The 14,410-nt window shown below is 46.7% G+C and overlaps 2 protein-coding genes across 9 annotated transcripts in view; one reads left to right on the forward strand and one right to left on the reverse strand.

The window, feature by feature from the left end:
* The window catches only part of PTK2 (protein tyrosine kinase 2), a 224,564-nt gene extending 214,539 nt beyond the window's left edge, over nucleotides 1–10,025 (forward strand). For all 8 annotated transcript variants that reach the window (XM_088148916.1, XM_088148917.1, XM_088148915.1 and 5 more), the window contains 4 exons: nucleotides 241–347; nucleotides 5,486–5,641; nucleotides 6,745–6,825; nucleotides 9,110–10,025. In XM_088148916.1, coding sequence (XP_088005042.1) covers nucleotides 241–347; nucleotides 5,486–5,641; nucleotides 6,745–6,825; nucleotides 9,110–9,322 — 557 coding nt within the window. In that variant the 3' untranslated portion in view covers nucleotides 9,323–10,025. The remainder of the gene's footprint in view (nucleotides 1–240; nucleotides 348–5,485; nucleotides 5,642–6,744; nucleotides 6,826–9,109) is intronic.
* A 562-nt stretch (nucleotides 10,026–10,587) lies between these two features.
* RPLP1 (ribosomal protein lateral stalk subunit P1) lies at nucleotides 10,588–12,046 on the reverse strand. The gene is made up of 4 exons (XM_007425594.3): nucleotides 11,865–12,046; nucleotides 11,457–11,531; nucleotides 10,837–10,951; nucleotides 10,588–10,718 (listed from the first exon to the last, which is right to left on the reverse strand). Exons 1-4 carry the CDS (start codon nucleotides 11,934–11,936, stop codon nucleotides 10,639–10,641), a joined length of 342 nt encoding a protein of 113 aa, XP_007425656.1. The 5' UTR covers nucleotides 11,937–12,046; the 3' UTR covers nucleotides 10,588–10,638.
* Between the last annotated feature and the right edge of the window lie 2,364 nt (nucleotides 12,047–14,410).

Below are 14,410 nucleotides of genomic sequence, written 5' to 3' on the forward strand. Positions count from 1 at the left end.
ATATGGCTTTGACTCTGGGGATGTTAAAAAAACTGAGGTGAGGGGCAAGGGAAAGGGAACGGTACCTGCGCTTGGTTGCAGCACGAGAGGTCATTTCCTTCCTTTGGGTCCACGTGCCTTGATGGCTCCTTGTGGAAGGGGGCATCCCTGAAGGTTGACTCCTGTGCAGCCTCGCTTGGGCATTCGATGAGTCTGATGACAAAAGTCTCTGCATTCTCATGGCATGTCTTTTATTCCTAGATCATGCTGCCCCGCCAAAAAAGCCACCACGCCCTGGAGCTCCCAGCCATTTGGGCAGCCTTGCCAGCCTGAACAGCCCTGTGGACAGCTACAATGAAGGGGTTAAGGTACAACACCATTTGGAAGAGCTGTTTATTAGTCAGCAAGGCACGGGTTAAATTGGATAGCGCTATTATTAATCTAGAACAGAGTTTCTCAACCTTGGTGACTTTAAGAGGTGTGGACTCCAACTCCAAAATTCCCCAGCCAGCATAACATAAAATCTGTTATGTTCGGGACAACCATACTTAAAATGGTTGGAGTCCTAAAATGCGGATTCTGTTTACGTCGCCATTAGGAAAATCCAAACCCCACCTCGTATTAGCAGTGCATGGCCTCTTCCTGCCTCCCAAGGAGCCAGTCCTGCTCTTCCAGATGTTCCAACCCTTTCAGTGCATCTTCCCCAAGCCTACCTTGCAGGGTTGAAGGGCCTATTTTACTGTGAACAAGCTACAGCAGCCCCAGCTGAGAAGGAGAAGTTGTGTACCCTGAAAGCCAGGGATGCTCGCTTCTCCACTCACAGCCTCGAAATTGTTTGGGCTGCCACTCCCCTGATATTCAGGCAGCCTCTTCCTCACCCAGCCCCAACCAGGAACTTGCTGTCGCTCCCCCATGAAACATGACTGGCTCTTTGCACTGGCCTGAATGGTGAGCCGGGGAACTTATTCCTTTTTCCTGAAGATTCAGCGAGGTTTTCCCAAGCCTGTTACCCTGCTTCTTATCTTTTCCTGGTCATCCTGGGGCTAACATGACCACTGCAAGTTACATCCTCTGGCTTTCAACTTAGCTACCATTTACCCCTTTTTGTGGCTGAGCCTTTGAAGCCGTTCTGGAAACGGTTCTTTGGAGAGGAAGCCCTGCACCGACCTCTAATAGTGCACGCCATACGAGCACACAGGCAGCTGCACGGTACAGCCCTGCAGGCTTTTGTGGCTTCTCCTCGCCCTCCTTATTGCAGCCCGGTTCAGGAAGGCCTGCGGCTGCCGCCGGCAGGTGGAGAGCTGTGACTTAGTCACAGGCCAAGCGCTGCAGTTGACTGGTTTTTCCGACATTTAACCCTGGCGCTGCATAGTAGGTCCTCCCATTTGAGCCCCTATTTTCATTAAAGCTGATTCTTAAAATCCAAGTAACATCAATATCTCCTGGAGAGTGTTTCGAAAAGGTGGCCCAGAAGAGAATATTGCATTCACATTTTGCTACAGGGATGATATTTTGTTGATGGAGTAATATGAAATGCTTAACTCTTTAGTTTTAGCCTGGGTGGATTAAATGCATTTTTTCAGAATAGATCAAATGATGGAAGCCTTTCCCCTGTCACCCCCACCCCAACGACAATGCTAAGTTGTTGCGTGGGGCTGCTCCAGAAACGATGGAAGAAGGAACTAAAGGGGAAAAAATGGAATTGGAGTCCACTGGAATATAATTCTGGGGCACAAGAGAGCTACACAGAATATAAATTTCTGGTTAAAAATCTTTTTAAATGGAATAGGAAATGCTAGTTTTCCCGGACAATTAAAAGTAGCTTTCAGGCTAGGGCCGTTGCGATTTGCTTCCCAGCTGCTAGAGGCCCCCCCCCGCCCCCCGCCTCCCTGCACACGCTTTGTGCATTCAGGACAGTGTTTGGATTGGTGAACTCCAGCAGGATTGGTTCCTAGACTTCAAGGTCAAGTGGAATAAAATTTCAAAGTTTACTTTCTCAACCAAAATAAGCTTCTGACTCAAGCACCCTCGTCTTTCCCAAGAGTTCTGTTCTCATTTAGAGATGAGAGAAGACGTTCTCATTAAGTGAAATCTATTTTAGAGCTTCAGAGGTTGGGAGGGCGGCTTTATGGGGAGGCCCAGTTTATTCCCATCTGTGGAATTCAGTCCAGCCATTGATAGGGAAAAGATCTGGTAAAAAACGGTGCATTGCCATTTTCTCTCTCTAAATGTTATGAGGCTTTCTTGGAGCTCAGAAACCATGGAAGGGAATACTGTTGGCTGCTCTGCAGAAAGAGTGGCCTTACAAACGTTGTCATGGTCAAGCAGCCAAGGGTCGGACATTTCTGTTTTGTTTCCTCATTTCAAAGTTGGAAATCTAAAGTCCCTAAACAAATAACTTTAAAATAAGGGAGAAGGGAGGATATAAAGCACTGTCTTTAAAGTCGGTTTTTATTACTAGGATTCAAGACTATCTGTTTTCTGATTTCTGATTGCTAGGCTTAAAAATGACTCCTTTAAGAGAAGACATAATAGGGTATTGCTGTTCCCTGCTAGTCTTTTATTCTGGGTTTTCCAGGTCCTCCTTAGGAATACATAAAACCATCTGTTTTAACAGAAAATGGCTATGTCAGAACCTGCCAAACTAAACAGAAACTTTTTCTGGGCTTTTAGTTCATCAAAAGCTGTTGCTACTAGACTGAATGCAAAAATTCTGTTTTGCATTCTTCCATATTCTTCCACAGCGAGAAGTTCAAATCTTGTAAGCTTTATATGACTTTAGCTTCATAAATTGAAAGAATATGGAATTGGATGCACATGTGAATACAGAGAATCATGCAGATGTGCGCATCTTAAAATCACTGTTTGCCAATAATCAGAAGGAGCCTGATAGCACCTTTTCAGACAAACAAATTTTATTAATCATCAGCTTTCATTTGTCAGTTTCAAAAGGTGCTGCCAGAATCGTGATTTTTGGGTGGCATAGCCTAACATGCCTCTCCTCCTACAACCTTTGCCAGGAGAAAAATCAGCCAAGTATTGCCCAGATAACATTTGGTTTGTGGTACAATGGTGTTGGTGTTGGCTTCAGAAACGGAGAGAATTTAAAAAAGAAAAAGTATTGAGCTAGGCAGATGAAGACTTTTGCCAGGGCTGGAGAATCTGAGCATAGGAATCATTTGGACTGTAATTGGTCTCCAAACCATCCCTCATGATAGAATTTAAGCCAAGGGTTGGCCCAAAAATCTCAAGACACAGAAGCATAGTAATTAGATGACTAAATATTTCCTTCCATTGAGCACCTCCCCATCCCATTTATAAACAAACACTGACATTTCCTCTGCTTGAGCTCTTCTGCAGAGACTCTTGTGTCCAGCAGATGCCTAGAACTTCCCTGTTTTGAAAAAGGCTCCTGGGGTTGTTCATTCCTTTTTTTGCAGGACGTGCTTGTGATGACTGCTCTTTGCATGTCTCTTGGCAGGGTGCATGACCCGGGACCTCTTCTGTCAAAGTGGGGGCCAAGAGCTAAATGCACTGGGGCCTCTGGATGCACTTGGGGTGGAGGGTTTAACAGGTCTCTTTTGCTGTCACTCATAGTTTTTTGGTTTTCTTCACCTTGCTGCAGTTTATTAACATTGTCTTTTGTATTTTCCTCCCTTCTTTTTGGTAAATTTCTTTAACACCTCCTCAATCTCTGCTCAACACTAGCCATGGCGGGTAAGCACACACACTCTCTTTCTCTCTGTGGCTGTGTGGAACGACAGATTGTATGAATGCTGTTAGGTAGCCCTGTGGCATTTCACAAAAGTCTTGGCGGGTGCCCTTGTTGCAGCTGAAACCATTTGGATCATGAGCAGTCAGCAACTGCATCTGTTAGAAATGAAGGTGGATTACAGGAGGATAAGGAAGAAGGACAGGCAAGCAGGTCTCTCGGTATATTCTACTGTTAATGTCAAGCAACCAACTCTCTTGGGTTGTAAATTATGAGTTCTTCAAGCTGCTTTGGGCAGCCACTGATGGCCCCTGGGGAGTTCAGAGGGCTGTGGATGGTTCTGAACTTTCTCTTTTGTATGCCTCTCTCAGAGGTACACTTCTGTTGGGGAACAAAGTATTGTACAGCTGATTCCTTGAGAAGATGAGATGATAGGTGGTTGTCTTTACCAGCAGCAAGAGGTCAGGATGTCATCTTTCTGCCAGCAGTAGCTAGGGAGGAAGCCACCTCCTCATTGCATCCAGCTCTTGTAATTCACTCATTTAACCTTTGCTCACTGTTACTCCACTGGAAAAAGCACCTTGCAGTTGAGTGGTTCATCTTCCGACCTTCTCAGGGAAACCGAGTGCCATTGATCTTGTTCTAAGCAAGTGACAGCAGCAGAGCAGGTGCAGGTAAATGCAAACCTGTATCTGGTTTTAAAATGATCACACACAACTCTTTGGTGACCTCTGTCTACCTTGGCTTCTCCCACTGTAGTATGTGAGGCCCATTCTTAAGCATCCCCAGAATGCACATCTTCTCACTGTTGCAGCCTTTCTCCAAATCCTTCTGAAGATGAACCCCACATGAAACAGCACAAACACCTATGCTGTCATGGTGTTTGTGACAAGCTGTTACTCTGAAGGTGAAAGAAGGAATTCAGTGTCAGAAACTGCGGTGGAAACATTCTATCTGCAGATGATGAACTCTGTCACTGAAGCTGTGGTGGTGCACGCTTGCTTCACCTTTTCTTCTCAGAGTGACTGACTGGTACAAACACTAGGAGATCCTATGGTAGTACAAGGGGCTGCAACCTGTTATTGGGGGAGGCCAAACCTTTTGCCGGGGCTCTGAAGGAGGAACACTGGGAAAAGTCCTACAGTGTGAGTGAACAAGATGTCTATCTTTGAGGCACATGTATTGGACGCACAAGTGCCCATACACACTGTCATGGTACCATCACTGCCTCTCATTTCTCATAACCCTGCACAACCTGAGGATAGCCTTACTATGAAGGAGTAAGCAATTTTTATAGTGCCCATTTCAATGTTGTTAATTCTACAAGACCTAGATTCCACATTTGGTACCTAAGTGCTGGTGGAAATCTAGTGGAAGAAAATTTAACTTTGGCATAGTTCATTTTGACGGATTAGTTTAATAAGAATATCTGTAAAAGGAATCTATTTGTTGTACTACCAGAGAACCCTTACCTAATTCCAAAATAGCCAACATTGGAGCAATTCTAACTCCATCTTCTTTAGTGCATGTCACATTAACAGATGAAAATCAAATCAACCCCTTTATTTTCAGTGCTTTGAAAACCATACACTAAATACCAGGGCTGAACAAAAATCCTGTCCAGGTTGGGGTCTCAGCATGTGATAAAAGTGCTGAACGTTGGCGCTCTGTCTTGGTTCCCAGCCTGGGCCTCTAGTTCTGGAGCTTCATGGATGGTGAACTCCAGAAGCCAAAACTTCTTCAGGAGTAAATTAGCGCCATCTGGTGGGGAATCAGTACTCTCTTTTCTTCCAGATTCAGCCACAGGAGATCAGCCCCCCTCCAACTGCCAACTTGGATCGCTCAAACGACAAGGTGTATGAGAATGTCACAGGCCTGGTGAAGGCTGTTATAGAAATGTCTAGCAAAATCCAGCCAGCACCCCCAGAGGAGTACGTCCCCATGGTGAAGGTAAGATAAACACTGCCCAAGATACGCAGACACGCATGTGTTCAAAGAAGGTGTTTCAGATACACATCTTTCTGCAACCCTTTCAACATGATTTAAGATTGGTTGCTGTGGTTATGTCACACTGTGGATGGAGAGTGGAACAGTCAACATCCCTCATTATTGGCCATGCTAGCTGAGGCTTGTTCCACAACACGCAGAGAAGTTTCTCCCTTCCTGACTTGGAAGGTTCAGCCATTTCCTGCTTGTGGCTTCAACTCTCTTTTCACCATTGTCTTGAGCATAATACTTGTATTTATTTGTAACTAAATGTGCCAAGATGTAAGCCTCTAAACTGCTAGATTACATCAACCAAAATACAGTTAACCCATTACTGAAGCAGAGTGAGACTGCTTCCTGTGGCTGTTCTAGGAATCACCATCAGAACTGTATGGACATGGTGACTTACAGACCTTTTTCCCCCTTGATCAGCCTTTGAGCATCCCAGGAGGGACATGGGGTCTGGCTCAAGTATTGAAATGCAGCCGCATTTGCCTCTTGTGATTCTTAGCTGCAGATAAACTATAATGAATATTGATAATTATTAAAAGTAGATGTGGTATGTAGTTTATCTTAAAGAATAACTTTACTGGGGTCTATCCAGTGCTGAATTAAAAAGATTTGTTTAGTTGCTTCAATTGGACTGAGAGGATCATTCACTTTTCGGCTTAGAAAGAAATGGAGAGATTGGTTTTTTATGGTGTTTTTTGAACAATGCATGTTACCTATGCATGTGGTTTGAGCATTTCTCCTTTTGCTCTAATCTGCAAGAAAATGGATTTTCAAAGTTTAGCTTTTGTATGCTGAGAATTTCTCTAATTCCTGTAAAACGTTGTACGCATCCTCCCAATTGCTCTATCTGGAAATGGTGGGATTGTGGTCCAAAATATCTCAGCATCACTATGTTGGGGGATCTGCTGTAGGTTAGATGTTTCAGAGCACTTTGAAATACACAAATGTATATTTGCTTTATGTACCTTCGGAGTAGGATCGTATTTGTGTCTTGTGTTTTCGTTAGAATGATGATGCTCAGTCTGATTTAATTATGCTTCATTGTCTTGCGGTAGGAGGTTGGTTTGGCCTTGCGAACTTTATTGGCAACAGTAGACGAAACCATTCTGGTCCTCCCAGCAAGCACTCACAGAGAGGTATAAGCTTTTTTTTTTTTTTGCATTTTTCTTACTGGGTTGTGGCCTACCATGATGTATTGACCTGTTTTTCTGGGGAAGAACAAAAATTCTAAAGCCTTTGTTTGGATTTTGTTTCATTTTCTGCCCACATTAGCATGTCAGCCTATTCATTAGATTTTAGGTTGGAATGAAGAGCACAGAACCTTGAGCAAAACAATGGTGCCAGCCCTGTGGTTGTGTAACTCAGTATAAAAATGCCTGGCATCATTTGATGGCAGTTCAAATGCTCTGCAGTTAAGAAGATTGAGGATTTCCAAGTGAGTCCAGAAAAAGAGTGATGAATGATGGGAGAGAAAGCCTAATTTATTTATGTATGCAAACAAACACACACACACACCCCTCTGTACTCTTCTCACTTCCAAGATTTGAGACTGTTGACAAACAGTAAACAATTAAATCATGTAAAGTAATTCGAATCTGCCCCTTGGATTCTTTTGGCAAATGCCAGAGAAGTGCACAGGAAAGGAGGAATTCAGTACTGGCATTCATTAGTATGCTAAAGAGCTAGTGTGTTGCAGTGATTAAGTATTTAACTGGCAGAAGGGAGACTGGGTTCTAGTCTTACCTTCAGCCATGGAAGCTGGTCATGTTCTCTCCTAGCATGACTGACACACATAGAGAGCATAGAAATCTTCCCCTATTCATGATCTCTGAATTTTGGATTAACGTCTACATTACTTCTTTCAAGTGGTATATTCACCCAGTATTTCCATATTTAGCCACTTTTGCACAGTTCCTACATACAGATTTATGTTCATGATGCTGTTTATGTGGCAGGTCAAGAGATGGGATACACCAACTCCATTTCGCTCCTTCAACAACAGGATAAAGGGAGTTTAAGTCAACCTGTACTACTGGGGATTGTGTACTTGCTGTTCTGTTTGCGTTGTTATGGAAGTGGCTTGTCACTGCCTTCTTCTCAGATGTGTTTCAGCTTCCCACTGTAGCTAACAAATCTGGCATTGTGTCCCCTTCCAAGTTACAACCTTAGCTTCCAAGACGAGTTAAAGTTGGCTGAGTGCTGCCCCCTGCCGAGGCCAAAGTACATTATCAATATTATTTTGAGTTGTGTTATTAGAGGGTTTCCTGCAGCTACAGAAGCAAATCAAAATGCATCCTCACTTCTACAGAATTATTCTTGTGATTAACCAGATGGGCTAAATTGTAGCCAACGCTGAAATGCACACTATTGTCACAATAGCCTCTCCATTCAAAATAGCTCAACTCTGGAGCCATTCTTCAGAAAACACAAGGAAAATAGAGTAAGAGAGACGGAAATAGTATTGACCCAGGGGATCATTGTAACATGCAGCATTCAACCCTTGATGACTCAAGCATAAATATGGAAGACATTTCTCTTTATCAACATGTTCACTTCTGTTCTGGGTCTTTTGGAGTGGATGTCCTGAGCTGTGGTGGGGTCAAATGCTATCACTCTGGAATTAGTGTTTTAAATGTCCAGAAAATAATCTCTGCTGATGTAAGGGAGAGGAGGCAACCTTCACCAAAGACATTTGATCTTGTGCTGTCCTTTATCCAGGTAAGTCTGGAAAACAAGGAACTTTTCTGGCTTCATGTCTGATCAGGGTGTCTCTCAGATCCTTGCTTTGGAAGTAGGTTAGGGAAATTTGGGCTGCAAGATGTTCTAGCGAAAGGCAATTTGTCTCCTGAATCTCAGCATTTCAGAATGACAAAATTATGAAAGGTTCTGCAGTACACAACTTGAATGCAGCATGGATAGAATTGCGTTGGCTGATTTACACTGTTGGTGTTGCCCTGAACACAGACCAGCCTCCTGCTCTTCAATTTCCGTATCTTATCTAGAGATTGTAGACATTAAATTCTGAAAATTTGGAAGGCACCAGATTGTGGAAGGGAATTGGCTTGGTCTAGTGGTTGGTGTGCTGGACTAGGAGTAAGACCTGAGTTCTAGCCCTATAGTAGGTGTGGAAGCCAGGTGGGTGACTTTGGACCAGGCATTCTCTCTAAATTTTAGAAAGGAGTCCAAGTGTTTGAGAATATTGCTAAAAATTGCATGAAATTGGCCATGCAGTCACCAGAGCACTTTCTTCCATGCCACCTGTCCGGATCTGCATTCACCAGTAGAAAGCCCACGCGATGATACCTCCTCCCGCTCTTATTTAGGACCACCAAGAGGGGCCTCTTCCGCTTTTGTGTTGCTTTAGACGAGTTTGATAGAGCTTCTTACTGTGTGCGATCCTTAACCTCCTCTCTCTTTCAGATTGAGATGGCCCAGAAGCTGTTGAATTCCGACCTCGCTGAATTGATTAACAAGATGAAGCTGGCTCAGCAATATGTTATGACTAGCTTGCAGCAAGAATACAAAAAGCAGATGCTGACAGCAGCTCATGCTCTTGCTGTAGATGCCAAAAACTTACTGGATGTTATTGACCAAGCCAGGCTAAAATCTCTTGGTCAGTCCAGGCCTCACTAGAAGTGAAGAATGGATTTTGCATTGCAGAGTTTAGAAAGGATTGTTACGGAATAAGCAACAGCGACCCTTTCAACAGGAATGAGAACCGATGGTTCAGTCCTGGATTGTCACCTGTTGGTTCTCTTATCTTCAAGTGTTTTTTAAAAAGAAAATCAACAATGCCAAGAAAAGTCCAAAACTGAAACGACGCGACAAAATCTTAGAAACCCATTGAGTTTTTTTTCACGTCACTGAGAATGTGAAACGCTTTAAGATACGAGTTGTTTTAAAAAAAAAAACTGACAAAGGAACTCTGAGCTGCAAAGCTGCGATCGTGTGAAGAATTCTGGGACACCTCAGGGCTGAGAATTCTTTTTCACAATGTATGAACAGTCCTGACTGGAATCCTTTTTTTATTGGAACACTAAATGCCACAAAACGCTAATCACAATTTACAGAGATTAAAAAAGCTATATTTTCAAAGTATCTCATTTCAGAGCAAATTAAATGTCCTCTTCCTACTTCTTCCATGTGGATGTATGTGAACCATTGGGGCAGAAAGTAGCTTGTCTTTATCACCAGAATAACGTGCCAGTTTTTTGTAGTTGTTTTCCTTCTAAGTAAGAAATGGAGCTGCATTTAGAAGTTCTGTAACCATACATGTTCCCCATTTTTATATAATTTATAAAGAAAGATTAAAGCCATGATAAATATTTTAAAACTGCTTGAATTAACTCATCAAGTGCCTGACTGTGGAACTGTTAAGAATGCATGTATCCTTTGTGGGGAGAATTAGGCATTTTGAAGTATACAAAATTACAATCTTCAATAAAATGAGAAAGGAGGTGCCAAAGAGCCCAGCTTCTCTGGAGAGAGTAAAAAATATATGAATACAATTTCTAATGTCAAATTTGTGTAACAAACCATAGAAGCTTGAGCTCCTTCAAGGATGGAACCAGGGGCCTAGTACTTTTTAAGTGGTACTTATTGATGTCTCCTTGATACAGTACTTAAAATAACTGATTGGAAAATGTTCTATAAAAATCCGATGCCTAAGTAGTAGTTTCAAAGATTACAGGTTGCAAATGGTAGGCAGGATTTGGTCAGCCACCTCACTAAAATTTATTTAACATGAAAACTACCTCCCCCACATAAGACGGGATAGCACTGCAGATAATTGACTGCTCATAAGTCAGTTTATATATGAAGTGATGTAGCAATCTGTAGCAATGGAGAATTACACAAAAGTTGTTATGCGCACCTGTGGCATTCATAAACAAAGACAATTTTTAATTTACGTGTTTTTATCTTTATTATAAAGAGTAGAAAAAATCAGCTTAGTCAAAGAGACCAAAGCCCATGTCGTCATCAGATTCTTCTGACTCCTCTTTCTTTTCTTCCTCTTTCTTCTCTTCCGCTGCAAAACAATTAATAGTGTAGATTAAGCCACGTAGTGACATTTTATCCCACCCCAATTAATTGGAAAGAATGAGAACACCAGACTCCACACATCCTGAACAAACCATCCCACTTACCAGGAGCAGCACCACCAGCAGGGGCCCCTCCCCCGGCAGGAGCTGATGCAGCAGGAGCACCACCACCGACTCCTACATTGCAGATGAGGCTTCCGATGTCAATGTTGGTTAGAGCCTGGTCACAAGTTAGAAAGTACCAGAGTTTCAGCATCTCTATCAAGTATGAGCCACGCATCACTGGGGGATCAGCATCCCTTTCTAAAAGCAACTCTTAATTAAGATGCGTGGACTTCAACTCCCAGAATTCCGCAGCCAGAATGCCAGCTGGGGGGTTCTCGGAGTCGAAGTCCACCCATCTTAAGCGCTGCCAAGGCTGAGAAACGCTGCTGTAGAGAGGTGCAAGACGTGCTCTGGGCCCGCGTGCAGCCACTCGCTTCACCGTGTCGGGAGGCCTCTCGGAGATCACCTCGTCCAGCTCTGCAGACCGCGGGTTCTCCAGCTGCTTTGAGGAAGGGCCGCGGGCCGGCAGCCTCGGCCATCGGAAGTTCCCACCGTGGCTCGTCCTACGCGGGCCAGCGACCCCCCGTACACCGCCGCTCCCGTGAGGGGGCAGCCAGCGCGCTCGGAAAGCGCCCCCAGCGCCTGCATCGCCCCAGGCCAGGTGCCCGCCCGCGTTTTACCTTCGCGAAGAGGCCGGGCCAGAAGGGCTCCACGTTCACTCCCGCCGCTTTAATGAGCGCGTTGATTTTGTCCTCCTGGGAACGAGACAAGGCACCGTCAAGCCCGAAGTCGCTTCGCGGCCCGCCAGGCGCCCTGGTCGGGGCGGGGCGGGTGGAATAAAAAGGCAGGCGAGCGGAGCACGCGGGGACCCCCGCCCCGGCCCAGCTCGCCCCGCAGCCCGACCTCCCCGCGGGAGCCCGCCCGGCCCACGGCTCCCCTCCTTCGCTGACGTTAGCCTCCCGGAAGGGCCGCGGTCGCCGCCAGAAGCGGCCCCAAGGTCAGAGTTCGCCCCCCCCCCCGCGCGCGACACGCGAGGCGGGTCTCCATGCGGGCCCGGCCACGAGGCCCCTCCGGCGCGGCGACCTCACCGTGACGGTGACTTCGTCGTCGTGCAGAATGAGGGCGGAGTAGATGCAGGCGAGCTCGGAGACGGAGGCCATGGCGGGGAGGTGGGGGCGCGCGGTGCCAGTCGCCGGGAACGCGGCCTTAGCTTCGGCTGAAGGACGCAGCACCTTCTGCGCTACGACAAACAGAACTGAGAGGCGGACGAGGCCCGACCCGGCGCTTATAAGTCGCGCCGCAGCCAATCACGGGCCGCCTCGGCCGAAGCGCCCCAATGGCGAGGGAGGCGAAAGGCACGGGCCAATTCGGCTCGGCCGCGGGACGGGACTCCGTTCTGGGCTCGACACTCGCGAGAATTGGGAAAGCCAATCGCCGCGACTGGTATTCCCCTGTGAGAGAGCTCCAGGCGCCAATTAGCGAGGGCGATGTTGCTCCGGGCTGCTGAGGCCTTCTGAAGCCTGCGCCGCACTAAAGCTACTTCGATCAACGTATGCAAAAGAAACTAGGAAAAATGGAGCCGCGCGTCGTCGGCATCCCAGATCAATCTGACAGGGATAACAGAAAACGAAGCTGGACTTCAACTTCCAGAACCGCACGCTCTCAGGAAGCGTGGGCGGCATCGCTTCCCTCTTCCGGAGAGGGGAGAAAAAGCATAGAGACGCCGGTTCCCTGTTCAGGAGCCGCTCCCATTTCCTTTCCGGCTGACGATAATGGAGCGCCGGAAGAAGCTTGAGCGGGAAAGAGCGGCGCGGGCGCCTCTTGCGTCACGGCAGGGGACGACGGGAGTTGCAGTTCGGAGCCCTCCCGTCAGTCCGGATGGACACCCTAGAGTCCTTTGTGGGCCGTGTAGGGACACCGGATCTGGGCTGCGACAGCCAGGGCGGCCACTAGAGGGCAGCGGGTCTGGGCCGCGAAAATCTCGGTGGCCGCTGGAGGGCAGCAGTGAGACCTGGAAGACGCTTGCTCTGGCTGCTGCCCCCTGTCGGGCATTCGGGTCGGTGCAGCCCAGTTCCTGAGTATTTAACCCTGATGTGTTGCTGGCCTAGTGCCTCAGTTAACTCAGTGTTTTTCAAACAAGGCCGCTTTAAGAGGGGTGGACTTCAACTCCCAGAATTCCCCAGCCAGCATTCTGGGAGTTGAAGTCCACCCCTCTTAAAGCGGCCAAGTTTGAAAAACACTGAGTTGGTAAATAATGTTGAGTGGGCATATTAAGTCTCTTATGGATTGAAACACACCTAGGCGCTCTTACATTCTCACCTATTTAGGAGTGCAGCGCCTTTTGCAAACATATACGTACCTAGCCACGTGCGTGCCTGCGCTTTGATTATTCCAGGGCTCCTCTAAGGAGATGGATCAAGGCTCGGGCCTCCAATGCGCATAGCAATTCAGTCCCAGCATCCCAGTGTTGTATGACCAAAGACTGAGGTCACCTGCAGGGCCACCAGCCCGCCTCGCTCCAAGAGCCGCCCGCTTTCTGGGTGATTTGGCTAATGCACATATATATTTTTCTTTATTAATCAAATTTGCATGCTGCCGAAATCGCAAGACTGTCAGCAGCTGTCAGGATTTAAAAATGTAATAATGTAGCCCAAAATAAAGAATGTTATGGCCCTGCTGGTCTCCTCTTCACAGGAGGAGGAGGAGGAGGAGGTGGTAGAGGCAGGAGCTTCTAGGGATCAGAGTCCTGGAGGGGGTGATTCCAGCAATGCTGAAGCCAACTGACTCCATTCTGGTTGAGGCAGGTCAGCAAACTCCCAGGACACCCTGCCTGCACCTGTTGACAGCCTCTCGGACTCTGAGGCCCACCTACCTAGTCCCCAGCAGGGATGCTTTCAAGGTACCACAGAGGGAGGAGCTCCACAGGTCAGACAGACTGGCCAAGGAGCAGGCAGGCCGGGGAGTAGACTCCAATGAGCCATGAACCTCACCTGGGCATCTGGGTGGTAGCTCAGCGTGGCTTATTTGTTGGCCTCCCTCCCGGAGAGAAAATACTTGAGAACAACTTTTCAAGCCTCAGCTCTGTCCTGTTACCTTTCTGTGCTGTGCCTCTCTTTGAACTCCGGATTCCACCTCACCGTGTCTCTCGCCTTCTGCCTTGGATCTGTTGTTTGTTTACTGGAGTCCTGGTCTCAACCCGCACCAAGCCTTGACTATGTTATAGCTGCCGTCTTTAGCTTTAGGTAAAAAGGACTCTTTCCTTCTAAAAGTTCTGCCTGAGTTTGCATATCCCTGGACACCCAGCTTGCTATCTTGCTGGCTGGCAGCCAGCACTGCCAGCCCAGGAAAAGGCAGGTAACACCTGAACAAACTACATGGTGTGAGGCTGCAAAAGCCCTTTGGAAAAGCTCCGTCTTCAGCGTTTTCTGGAAGGCGGGCAATGGTGGAAGTCATTCCTGAGGGCCAATCCTATCGCTGAAAAATAGCACTTCTGGGCTTTGGCTCCCTTGATCCCCCCAAAATGGGGGACCAGCAGTTGCTTCTCCCAGCATGAACTAGTGGTCAGGCTGACTCTATTGGAGAGATGTGGTCCTGTAGAAAACCAGGTGCCAAGCTGTAAAAGGTTTTATAGGTT

Source organism: Python bivittatus, unplaced genomic scaffold (genome assembly GCF_059951505.1).
Source record: "Python bivittatus isolate LINGU-HERP-01145 unplaced genomic scaffold, Pbiv_v1 ctg000590_np1212, whole genome shotgun sequence".
In the NCBI taxonomy this organism is placed as follows: Eukaryota; Metazoa; Chordata; class Lepidosauria; order Squamata; family Pythonidae; genus Python; species Python bivittatus.